At 35.6% G+C, this 13,612-nt stretch overlaps 1 protein-coding gene across 1 annotated transcript in view; it reads left to right on the top strand.

Annotated features, from left to right (window-relative positions):
• Positions 1-11,549, top strand: part of DNAJC10 (DnaJ heat shock protein family (Hsp40) member C10) — a 36,432-nt gene extending 24,883 nt beyond the window's left edge. Inside the window, exons 17-23 of the mRNA XM_028140864.2 lie at positions 538-693; positions 1,964-2,097; positions 3,055-3,108; positions 3,372-3,519; positions 4,559-4,678; positions 7,874-7,978; positions 9,120-11,549. Coding sequence (XP_027996665.2) covers positions 538-693; positions 1,964-2,097; positions 3,055-3,108; positions 3,372-3,519; positions 4,559-4,678; positions 7,874-7,978; positions 9,120-9,131 — 729 coding nt within the window. The 3' untranslated portion in view covers positions 9,132-11,549. The remainder of the gene's footprint in view (positions 1-537; positions 694-1,963; positions 2,098-3,054; positions 3,109-3,371; positions 3,520-4,558; positions 4,679-7,873; positions 7,979-9,119) is intronic.
• The last annotated feature ends 2,063 nt before the right edge of the window (positions 11,550-13,612 follow it).

Here is a 13,612-nt window from a genome sequence, read left to right on the forward strand (position 1 = left end):
TTTCCCCCAGTGAAGCTAACATCTTCGTTAACATTGCCCAGTCATGATAGACTAAAGCTTTGTTAAAACAGCATTTGGAGCGAGTGATCTGTAGAGAGGTCGTGCAGTGTCTCCAGTCAGAATGTCAGGAAAATAGACTAATAGGCATTCCATTATTAATTAAAGGGCCATTTCCAAACCAAGCATTGGTTCTAAAACAGAACTATATCTTATGTATACATCTGAGAAACTCTTGAAAATCTTGCCTCATCTCATAATCTTAAAGTTGTCTGTTTATTTTAGTGATAAATAGAAATAGGAACAGAATATACCTTAATTTAAGAAGACTGATAGGAGAAAATCCAAACTTAATAAAAAATCTGGGATCATTTCTTTCTTTTTAAATTAATTCACTATAAATGCTCTTTAAATATCCTTAAGTATCTTTTTATTATTCAAAAACAAATTTTTCTAAATGACTGATACCAACAATTTGCCAAGAATAAATGAACAACTCTTTGTCTATATCTGTTATAATGAAAGCTGTATTGTTTTTAGGATCTTATGAATCCTTCGGTGATCTCCCTGTCACCCACCACTTTCAATGAACTAGTTAAACAAAGAAAACATGATGAAGTCTGGATGGTTGATTTCTATTCTCCGTGGTGTCATCCATGTCAAGTTTTAATGCCAGAATGGAAAAGAATGGCCCGGGTATGGTAAAATCATTTATTTTAAATCTAAACATTTACTAAGAACGTTTATTTAACAGAATTATTTTGAAATTGGCATGAGTAAACCCACCTCTAGATTATAACTTTACAGTTCTGATCATACCACTTGGATTTCAATTTAGCTTCTGTCTGGTATATGAATGGTATAGAATAATTTACCTTTTTTTGTGTTTCACTCCATACATATTTGACCAAATTTCTGCCAAAGTCAACCCAAAGGTCTCCTTTATTTTTATTTTTAGAGCTCAATATAGTGTCTTCACAATATTGTAGGACTTAAAAATAGCTTTGATCTACAACACTATTTGGATTTTTTAAATTTCATACAAATAGACATAGTGTTATATAAATCATGAAAAATTGGAAAGAAAATATTTAAATACCAGAATGGAGAAAATATAGTAACTACTTTATGTTTATTTCTAAGAAAACATGGACAAACCTGAGTTCAAGTGATTTCTGGTATCTCAACCTTTGAGATAATACAACTTCGTGCTCTTTTCATTAAAATTTTTTAATTTAGCTCTGAGTCCATGTGCTGCCCACAGCCCATGTCTCCATTTGAAAGAGTAACTCTGAAATACCATTGCCAAGACCTTCATTTGTTCTTGGCTTCTAACACTTTGAATTTTAGAAAAAATTTTCATTTTCTCACCCTGGCCTATTTGGCTCAATGGATAGAGTGTCGGCCTGCGGACCAAAGGGTCGCAGGTTCAATTCCGGTCAAGTGCATGTACCCTAGTTGCAGGATCCTCCCTGACCAGGCCCTAATCAGGGCATGTACAGAAGGAAACCAGTCGATGTGTTCCTCTCACATAGATATTTCACTCTGTCTTTCCCTCTCTGTTCCACTCCCTCTAAAAATCAATGGAAAAACATCCTTGAGTGAGGATTTAAAAAATAAATAAATAAATTGGTGTGGGTTTTTTTTAAATTATTTTCTCTATATAATAGGTGAATGAAATCGTTTAATATGCAATAATTGTAGTGAGTTCTTAACTACAAAATTAGATTTCCAGTTTATTACTCTAAATGTTCATATATATATATATATACATATACATATATACATATATGTATATACATATATATATGAACATTTTTTATTTGATGAAAATCACTGATACTAGTAAATAATATAATAATTGTCTCAGTGATAGTTTCTCTATTGCAAATATATATGAAGTAGTTGTGGAGGTAATTTTTTTCTAACCACTTTGATATATTTATCTCTTCTTTTTCTTTTCCAGACATTAACTGGACTAATCAATGTGGGCAGCATAGACTGCCAACAGTATCATTCTTTTTGTGCTGAAGAAAATGTTCGAAGATACCCTGAGATAAGATTTTTCCCCCCAAAATCAAATAAAGCTTATCAATATCAGTAAGTACTGTCTAAAATTTTAAGGCACTTACTATAATCATTTATACAGTTAACATTTAAAAGTTATCCTGACTAAATAAAAGTTAACGCAACAAGTATTTTTTGGGGAGCTCACCATGCTTAAAATAGTGTGCTAATGAGAACTTCGGAAAAGGAAAAGAGAATTGTTCAGTTACACTGTTCATGAAGCTGACAATCTAGTAAAGAAGAAATAAGGAGAGAAAGAACTAACCTTTATTAAGTCCCTGGTTAGTTTCAGGTACTGTACTAGATCTTTGCTCACATTATCTCCTCTAGTCCTCACACATACACTGAAAAAAACAAAAATTATTACCCTTCCTATACTATTGCTTATCAGATAAGTAAACAGATTCAAAGACCTTAGATTAACTTCGATAACAGCTGCTAAGGTTTGAAGTTGGAGTTGGAAACCAGGTCTGTCTCAATGCCTATGTTTCCACAATACCACATGGTTTTTCAGGTAGAAAACTGGAAATCACAAGGCAAAATATAATAAATATCATTTAAGAAGTAAAAATGAACCATGGATTTCAAAGGAGGAAGGAATCACAACAATGAGAAAAGTCATGAAATACTGCATTTGTGAGGTGGCTCTTAAAAATGGGTATGAATTTTACAGACAGTAGTAACTGGAGAAATGGTTCAGAAACTAAAGCCTTGGACATTTTTCATTTTGTCATTCCCGTGAGTTTGTAGGTGTCCAGCAAGCAGCTACACGTTCAGGTCTGTCTGGAACACAAAAAGACATTAAGACTAGTGAAAAATATATTTGGGAAGCCATGTAAGTGGTTTATAGCTAGGTGTATCTGAAAAGAGAGATGCTAGATAAAGTCATTGGATTAAACTTATCTTTAAATTGCTACAATGAGATTGTTTTCTGAACATATCCAATAATGAAAAATTCTATTTACAAATGACATATTTTTCTTTTTTCAGTAGTTACAATGGTTGGAATAGGGATGCCTATTCCCTAAGAATTTGGGGTCTAGGGTGAGTAAAATATATTATTGTATGAAATAGATTTAATATTATTTACCTTCTTCTTATGTCTATAATTAAATTTACTGTGATTGTCTAAAATTCTAGTGTTTTAAAGCATTTAGTAAAAAATTATAACTTACCAAAGATAAGGTTGTGGTTTATTACAGTCATTCTTTTAAAGTCATTTTTAACTTAAAGACTTTTGCAGCATTATATTTTAGAAGTTTGCTTTGATTTTGTATAATGAAAAATAATTTTGATTTTTGCCTCAGATTTTTGCCTCAAGCATCTATAGATCTTACACCTCAGACCTTCAATGAAAAAGTTTTACAAGGAAAAAACCATTGGGTGGTTGACTTCTATGCTCCTTGGTGTGGACCTTGCCAAAATTTTGCTCCAGAGTTTGAGCTCCTAGCTAGGGTAAGTCTTGTCTACCTACTTAAATAAATTGTAATCACATGCATGTTTTAATAATTAGCTGAAACATTTTAAATATAATTTTTATTTTTTCTTAAAAGTTTCCCCTGAATTTATAAAACTATTTCATTTCTACAACTATAATCTTTGCAGTAGGCGTCATTCTTTATTTAAAAAGTTAGCCAACATCTCTACCTAATTCTGTTTTGGGGTCAGTGACTTTCTTTTTTTTTCTTCAACAAGAAACTAGGGTCATCTAACCACTGGGTCTTCACATTCAAATTTAGGTGATAACTTATATGACTGTTAATACAAAAGCATATGTCTGGCCCTGGCCAGGTTGCTCAATTGGTTAGAGCATTGTCCCAGTAGCCAAGGTTGCAGGTTCAGTCTCTGGTCAGAGCACATACAAGAATCAGCCAATGAAGGCATAAATAAGTGGGACAACAAATCAGTGTTTGTTTCTTTGTCTTCCCCTCCTTAGATGACAACATTACCTACCTAACCTTAATAGCCAGAGCCTCACTTCTGCTTGTTCCCTTTGTCCTTCAATTAATTCCTTCCCTGCAATTAAGGAAAGAATCTTTTTTTATCAGATGTGTATACTCTAGAGAAAGTAAGAGATCTGTTAGTTAGTGAGACAACTGGAGAGTGTAGCTGGAGTAGTAGCCTTCCACAAGATGAGTGCTACCTCAGCACCTGAAACTAGAGAAAGACGGGGAGAAGACAGTCTGAGATGTTTGTGCTGTGACAGACAGGTGTGGGTACCAAGAAGTTGAGGTCATTTAGGGCAAAGCTCAGTTTTCTTGATAAGGTAAAGGAGAAATTATTGCTATTGGAGACATGGTGCTGGACAAATAGGAATGCAAAGCGCCAGTAAGAATTTGGAAGCAATCTTGTTTGAATGGGAAGGATTAAAATGTTTTAAGTAACAAATCCTTAGGTTTATAAAGATTTGAAATTTTTAGTATCACATTGCTTTGTGGTTGCTAAAATACTTTATGCCAAAGAGAATGGTTAAACCATATTTGTCTTTTTTCAGATGATTAAAGGAAAAGTGAAAGCTGGAAAAGTAGACTGTCAGGCCAATGCTCAAACATGCCAGAAAGCTGGTATCAGAGCTTATCCGACTGTTAAATTCTTTCCCTACGAAAGAGCAAAGGTACGTACAGGTTTTTCCTCCATGTTCCTTTCTTTTAGCAGGCCAAGCCCAAAAGATTTTTTGTTTAGACTGAGTAATGCTCTTTTCTAGTTTCTTCTCCCTTTGGCATTATCTTATTGCATACTAGAGGCCCAGTGCACGAAATTAGTGCACGGGGTTGGGGGTGTCCCTCAGCCCAGCCTGCTCCCTCTCCAATCTGGGACCCTTCGAGGGATGTCCAACTGCCCATTTAGGCCTAATTCCCACTGGGATCAGGCCTAAACAGGCAGTCGGACATCACTCTCACAATCCAGGACTGCTAGCTACCAACTACTCGCCTGCCTGCCTGATTGCCCCTAACCGCTTCTGCCTGCCAGCCTGCTCACCCCCTAACCACTTCACTGCCAGCCTGATTGATGCCTAACTGCTCTCCTGCTGAACTGATTGCCCCTAACTGCCCTCCCCTACCAGCCTGGTCACCCCTAACTGCCCTCTTTGCGGGCCTGGTCACCTGGAACTGTCCTCCCCTGCTGGCCCAGTCACCCCTAACTGCCCTCCCTTGCCAGCCTGGTCCCCCTCAACTGCCCTCTGCAGGCCTGGTCACTCCCAATTGCCCTCCCCTGAATGCCTGGGTCCCTACCAGCTACCCTCCCCTGCAGGCCTGGTTGTCCCCAACTGCCCTCCCCTGCAGATCTGGTCCCTCCCAACTGCCATCCCCTACGGGCCATCTTGTGTCCACATGGGGGCGGCCATCTTGTGTGTTGGAGTGATAGTCAATTTGCATATTACCTCTTTATTATATAGGATTATTGAAACCCGGTCCTTTTTATATATACACTAAATTTTAAAAGGTTTTGTGTCTCACAGTTGCTATGATCTCCATTGCCTTAAAATTTTTATACTCATGAATAGGAAAATTACTCAAGAGACAAACCAAAATACTAATCATGGTTTTCTATGGGTGATAGAATTCGAGGTAATTATTTACTTTCTGTGAAGTTTTATATTTTCTACTTTTATAGAATTAACATATAGTACCTTTATAATTTTTTTCCAGGAAAGGATAGTATACTATTGTAATACTTTTGAAATGACCTTAGTACCAGAGTATTTATCTTATGGACTATTTATTAATGAATGATTTAGGCTATAAAAGTTGGTGCAGTCATAATTCCTTTTATAGGTCAGTGACTTCTTTTTTCCCAACAAGAAACTACGTATCTAACCAATGGGTCTTAAAATTCAAATCCAGGTGATAACTTCTATGATTACTAATACAAAAGCATATGTCTGGCCCTGGCCAGGTTGCTCAGTTGGTTAGAATGTGGTATCAATATGCCAAGGTTGCGGGTTCAGTCTGTGGTTAGGGCACCTATAAGAATCAGCCAATGAATGCATAAATAAGGGGAACAACAAATTGATGTTTGTTTTTCTCTCTTCCCCTACCTCCCCCTCCTCTTTCTCTAAAAAAAATAATTTTTTTAAAGTATATGTGTATCAGGCAGTATAATTGCTGACTGAAAGGACTCATGACCTTTGCTGTATTCCCAAGTAAAAGAATGACATTTTTGGCACTAGAACTATGAAAAATAATATTTTCTTTGTACTATATTCATGTTTTCTGATAAAACATGAAATAAATAATTTCAAATTTTTTTTTGAGAAAGAATATTTGATTAAGGTCTCATGTTATTTATTGGTAATTATACATTTTTAAATAGCGCTAAATAAATAAATTAGATGGTGAATTTCAAAAATCTAGAATTGTCAGACATTTAGATTTTTCAATGAAGGATTTTGGTTAGTCCAAGAGGCTAACTCTATTTTAAGAACAGCATAAGGTAAGCATAACTTGAGGGGGAAAGGTTTTATACCTGAGCCTGAATCTTCATTCCTTTGGAATCACTAGCTTTGCTTCCCAATTCTCAGAATGGCTGAGAAGTGGGTGACATCATGTAAAATGATGTTAGAGAAATACCAGTAAAATGACCAATCATAGAAATGATTAGGCCATAGAGGGGGCTCTTGGAAAATATTGCCTGGCTTAGGTAGCTCAGTGGTTGAACATCGACCTATGAACCAGGAGGTCACGGTTCGATTCCTGATCAGGGCACATGCTCCAGTTGCAGGCTTGATCCCCAGTGTAAGGCGTGCATGAGGCAGCCGATCAATGATTCTCTCTCATCATTGATGTTTCTCTCTCTCCCTCCCTGAAATTAGTAAAAATATATATATTTTTGGAATATAATTAACAACATAAACTGTTGAACGAAAATAGAACCAGAGACATAGAAGCATCAAACAGACTGTCCAACCTATGAGGGAAGGCAGGGGGTGAGAGGGTAAGAGACCAAAGGACTTGGATGCATGCATGAGTATAACGAATGGATAAAGACAGTAGTGGGGTGAGGGCATGTGCTGGAGGGTGGAAGCAGCCAGGGAGAGGTCAAAGGGGGGAAAAGGAGACTCGTGTAATACTTTTAACAATAAAGAATTTAAATGTTATATATATACACACACACACACACACACATTTATAAAAAAGGAGAAAATGTGATGTTACCATATGTCTAGAGGAGTCCAGAGGACAGATTAGGACCCAGAATATCCCTGTCCAAACTGAAAGGCAGGGTTGACATCCAGAAGTCCAGGCTAGATGAGGAGGCCAAAGTAGAATAACAATGGGAATAAACAGAAATGCAAATCCAGATGGGCAGTTATATAACGAAACAAAATCGTAACATATAATTGTGGGGTTCTCTCCAGGAGGAATGAAACAGGTGGCTCCAGATCCCAAATGAGCAGAGCTGGGCATAGTCACCTGTCATCTCCCAGCACCTTCCTGCTGTGGGCAGAGGAGAGCCAGGAGACAGGCATTGCTTTCCATTGCAGTAGTTAGTCGTGGTTTTGTCCGTGTCAGAGATTGTATTAGATTAGAATGATTTTAGTCCTCTGGGCATCTCTTTTCTTATACAGTTTAAGTGTTTTCAGGCATTTGGAGTTAATGCATTTTTCCCATGTTCTCATAACAGTGTCAGTAGTATTTATTTCCGATAAATAATGGGTTAACTGCTTTTGTAGCATTATTTCCTTGAAGAAATTTGAGTTTCGTACACTTAGAATTTTAAGGACTATTTTACTCAAGTTTCTTAGATACAAATATCATATTTTGATTAGATACTTAAAAGATTATAAGAAAAGTGTTTTTAATTTTAGAGAAATATTGGGGGAGAGCAAATAGATTCCAGAGATGCAAAAGAGATTGCTTCTTTAATATATGAAAAATTGGAAAATCTCCAAAAACATGGAATGAGAAATAAGGTAAGGACTAAGTATAGAGCTGACTTTGCAAACATTATCTAAAGTTATTCTTCCTATATTTTATATGTATGAATAAGCAGGGAACATGAAGCTTCAAAAAATAGAAAATAGTTGGAAATTCTTCTTTGGAAAATATGAGAATCAGAATGTAGTCTATAAATACTGAAATGCTTAGAAATTTGGACAAGTAAAATCACTTAACAAGAAATTATGGCTGTAAATTATTTACATTTTGTTCAAATGTAAGTAAAGCAGTGACTTGTTAGGAATGGAATAAATATACTGGAGCCTCCTGACAGACACGTTTGGATAGCAAATACTCTTTTGTTCTTATTTAGTCAGGATGTGTTGGAACCCATGAACCTCCTGGCCTCTCCTTGAATTTTTAACCCATCAAGCAGTTGCAACCTTTCTCCTGGTGTTCTTTGCAAGGGCTGTTTATTATTTTTCTTCTTTAAATCATGTCGTTCTAGGACAGACTTAGACCAAAGAATCCATGAATGCTAGAGTGCTTTCTGAATGGAATTGAATACAATCACATGAGGGTTGTTGGATTCCTTTCCTATACAGTGAAAGGGCAGAAGGAACAGCACAGCGTTGGGAAAGGGATAGTGCCGTCTGGCTCTGTAGAATCATTAGAACTACAGAGCCCAACACAGAAAGTCTTACAGCCTGCTTCACGAATTATGTTTTCTCCAAATCTAAGTTAGGAAAGAGATAGTTACGAATCTTTATTTTCTTGGTTTCAGTAAACAAAAATGTTTTTCTGGTAGTTTGTTTATGTTTTCTCAAGATGTTTTGTGACTTTCTCAAGTTTAACATTTAAGATAGCAAACACTGTTACTCATAAATCAAATATCATAACTGAATTAAGTTAAAGAGCACATCACAATATGACTTTGAATGTATAAAGCTATAATTGATAGTATCTGCCTGGGTAAGAACTATGTGATACCCTTTCCTCCACCATTGTTACAGAGAGGAGAGGTACACTTCTTATGTGGGTGGCTCATTAAATAAGAATATAGAGTAATTATTTTTGAGAAGATAAAATTTTGGTTAGCTTATACTATTTTACCTTGTTTTTAATATAATCTCATGTTTCTTTTCTCTTTCAATTACTTTTATATTATTGTTGAAGGATGAACTTTAATGATAGTGAAGATGAAGAAAAAGTTGAAAAGAAATTCTGACAAGTGACATCAGAAGATATCTTCTTAGACTGTTACTACATTCATGGTGGGAATAAGTGAACATATATTGGACTTGTAATTGCACTTTCTAAATTCTATACAACATTGGTATGAAAGAAGGTCTGCAAGCTTTCTATAATGTGCCAGGTCATAAATATTTTAGGCTTTGTAGACCTTATGCAGTTCTTTGTCACATACGCTGTTTTGCTTTGTTTACAACCCTTTGAAAAATGTAAAAACCACTCTTAGCTGAGGGCCATCCACAGACCACAAGCCACATTCAGTCCATGAGCCATAGATTGCTGACTACTAGAAATGATGTTTGGGCTGGCTGGCTTGAACATGAGTCTGCTCTGCTAGTGTACTAGTATATGTCTAAGTGATACAAAGTGAACTTTATCACTTAATGTGTTGTGGCTCGCCTGAAAAAAGAGAGCTTGGTTTTCAATCACCTGTTCTTCTAAAACTTCTCTGAAATTCTCTAATCATATATTTCATTTTAAAAAAATGTGATGTGGCAAAACAAACAGATACCCTATTTTCATGATGTATTATAGTGAAGAGATTCTTCATTCTTTCTTAAAGGTTGAAGAATTTTAATTCCACAATTGAGAAAAATTTTTGTAACAATGAGTAAGCAAATTCTATAGATTTCTACAGCATCCAGAAATACCTGAAGAAAAAAATATGTACAACAATTAACGGGGCACTGTAGAATATCCCAAATATATCAAGTATTTAGAGTTCTATATTTTAAAGATATGTGTTAATTTATTTTCTAAGTATTTTTCATAAAGGTTTTCCCTGTGATGCTAATTAACTTTTGAAGCATCTTTCTAATATTTATGTTTTTGCCTTCTGGGCTCTTTTGTTGTGTATCCTTTATTTACATTTGCCAGTTTTTCTTCATAGTTGTTGTTTTTCACTCTTGTCTATTCTCTTCATTATTCAAACAGGAAAAATAACTTCGCAATTTTACTATAACTCATTGATAACGTGGTCATTCCAATTATTAATTGGAGGCGATCATGTTCAGATAAATATTGGCACAATAATGAGTTATTTTTGTAAGAAAATTAAGTATATAAATCTAAGAATGAGATCTTTTAGTTTCTCAGTTGTTCAGAATCAAATAATTATAATTCAAGGTGTGTGTGATGGTAAAAATTTTAATTGAGCAAAAAAGAGGTCATTGAATTTAAAAAATATCTTCAGTTTTCCCAAACACCTATTAGGGTCTACGGCCATACCACCTTGAACGCGCCCGATCTCGTCTGATCTCAGAAGCTAAGCAGGGTCAGGCCTGGTTAGTACTTGAATGGGAGACCAAACACCTATTAGGATTATGCTTTATTATATTGGAAGAGTTTTGTTTTTTAAATATTTTACCTCCTTCCCCAAAATTTCCTCATATTTTATAGCTACAATTTATAGGGAAAAAATATTTTTTATTTTATTTTCAAGTGTAACCCTATTCTTCATAGTCTCTCCCATGTTGTTTTTAGTGTATTCCTTAATTCCTTATCTTAGATCTCATTTTACACATGTAGGCACATACAGAATAATTACCACTTCTAGCCTTAATTTAACACCACCTTTTTGAATTATGATCAGTAATGGCAAGTGCCTTTCATTTATTAAGTTTTCAAAGCCTAGAAAATTTTCTGAATTGGCTTGTCTCTATAAGAATCCTAAAATGGAATGCCTGAAGAAGTCCTGGTGAATGTTTACTGATTACTGTACTAGTTATATGAATGCCAGTGTGCTGGACACTGGGAGTACAAAATGGCCCAAGTGTGTGTGATTCACAGTTCTGACACTGAATCCATAAACAAGGATGCGGCACCTATCTGCTACTACCTGTAAGTATAATTCCAAATTTAGTTGAAAAACATCTTAAACAGTAAATAAATGGGAAATGTTACATATCCTGTAACTAGGCCTAAGTATGTGCCTGTGGAATCAGCTGTAAAGCCAGCGCTATCTGGGAGTCATGGTAAGTAACGTGTATCCTGCAATCACATCAGTATCATTGGTATTTAAAAGACCGCTGACAGAATTCAAGGCTTTAATGGCCACATTCGTGCAGGAGAGCACCTCTAAAGATGCCATTTCTCTCAGCAACCCCATTGTTGTGTGGCCTCGGGTAACACAACATTCATTTCTAGCAGACCAGAGTGCATTCTGTCAGGCAGCTAGATTTGAAAATGAGATACATTTAAATATGTGACGATGTGAAACCATTCTGAATGTCTGTTTTTGGTATTAATGATGCTTGCGTATCTCAGTTTTCCAGTTTTTAACATCTTTCATATCTTTTTTACTTAAAGTATGTGATTAAGATAAAAGAAAAATAAAATTAAATTGTTGTATAATGACTTTTATATTGTAAAAGTTTTCTTTAAATTGGTTCTTTTGTTTTGTTTTGTTTCCTTGCAGGGGGGAACATAGTTCAACATAATATAGGCCATATATGACAGGCCCATAGCTAGCATACTCAGTGGTGAAAAACAAAGCTTTTCCTCTAAGATCAGGAAAAAGACAAGAATGCCCACTCATCACTTTTATTCAGCATAGTACTGGAAATCCTAACCACAGCAATTAAATTTTTTTTAAAAATCAGAAAGAAGCAAAATGTTTCTATTTGCAAATGACATGATATCACATATAGAAAACCTTGAATTCTGCATTCAGAAATCTGTTAAAACTAATAAATTCAGTTGCAGGATATAATATACAAAAGTCAGTTGTGTCTCTATGCGGTAATAACAAAGTATCAGAAAGAGAAATTAAGAAAATGATACCATTTACAATCACATTTTAAAATTCCTAGGAATTGCCCTAGCTGGCTTAGCTTAGTGGCTAGAGTGTCAGCCTGTGGACTGAAGGGTCTCAGGTTCAATTCTGGTCAAGGGCACATGCCTGGGTTGTGGTCTTGATCTCCAGTATGGGACATGCAGGAGGCAGCCAATCAATGATTCCCTCTCATCATTGATGTTTCTATCTGTCTTTCTCTCTCCCTTCCTCTCTGAAATCAATAAAGATATATATATTTTTAAATACCTAGGAATAAACTTAACCAAGGAGATGAAAGATCTGCATACTAAACACTATAAGACAATGATGAAATAAACTGAAAAGACACAAATAAATGGAGAGATACTTCATGCTCATGGATAAGAATAATACTGTTAAAATGTTTATACAGGCAAAGCAATCTATAAATCCAATGTACTCCCTATCAATCCCCATGGCATTTTTCACATTAATAGAACAATCCTAAAATTTGTATGAAACCACAAAATCCCAAATAGCCAAAGCAATCTTGAGAAAGAACAAAACTAGAGGCATCACACTTCCTTATTTCAAACTTTAGTGAAAGTTATAGCAAGCAAAACAGTATGGTATTGGCATAAAAACACACAGAGAGCAAAGGAACAGAAGAGGAATTCCAGAAATAAACCCACACATACATGGTCAATTAATTTTTGACAAAGGAGCCAAGAATACACAATGGAGAGAAGACAGACACTTCAATCATAGGTACTGGGAAAACTGGACAACCACGTGCCATAGAGTGAAACTCAACCACTCTCCTACACTGTAACAAAAGATAAACGCAACATGGATTAAAGACTTAAATGTAAGTTCTGAAACCATAAAACTCCCTGAAGAAAACATCGGCAATAAACTCTTTGACATGGGTCTTAGAAATATTTAAATGGCTCTTCTAGGGCAAAGGCAACAAAAGCAAAAATAAATTAGTATCCAGTATTGTGATCCCTCCAATTTTGTTGTGGTACCTTTACACAATGGAATACTACGCAACTGTAAAAAAGAAGCCCTTACCCTTTGCGACAGCATGGATGGACCTGGAGATGATTATGCTAAGTGAAATAAGCCAGACAGAGAAAGACAAGTATCACATGACCTTACTTATATGTAGAATCTAATCAATAAAATAAACTGACAAAATAGGTCCAGGGACATGGATGCATAAAACAGACTGACAGACCTAAGAGCAGGGGAAGGGGGGGTGGGAAGAGATTAACCAAAGAACATCTATGCAAATATGCATGACCCATGGACACAGACAATAGTGTGGTGAAGGCCTGGGGGGGTGGGAACTGGGTGGAGAGGTGCAAAGTGGGGGAAAAATGGAGGACATCCATAATATTGTCAACAATTCCACTTCAAGATATTTATCCAAAGAAATGAAAAACACCAATTCAAAAATATATATGCACTTCTGTGTTCATCGCAGCATTATTTACCTGCAATAGCCAAGATATGGAAGCAACCTAGGTGCCCACTGATAGATGAATAAAGAAGATTTGGTGGTATATGTATATAATAGAATATTCGTCAGCAATAAAAAAAATGAAATCTTGCCATTTGCTACAATATGAATGGTTCTAGAAGGTATTATGCTAAGTAAAAT

This window comes from Eptesicus fuscus, chromosome 11, assembly GCF_027574615.1.
Source record: "Eptesicus fuscus isolate TK198812 chromosome 11, DD_ASM_mEF_20220401, whole genome shotgun sequence".
Lineage (NCBI taxonomy): Eukaryota > Metazoa > Chordata > Mammalia > Chiroptera > Vespertilionidae > Eptesicus > Eptesicus fuscus.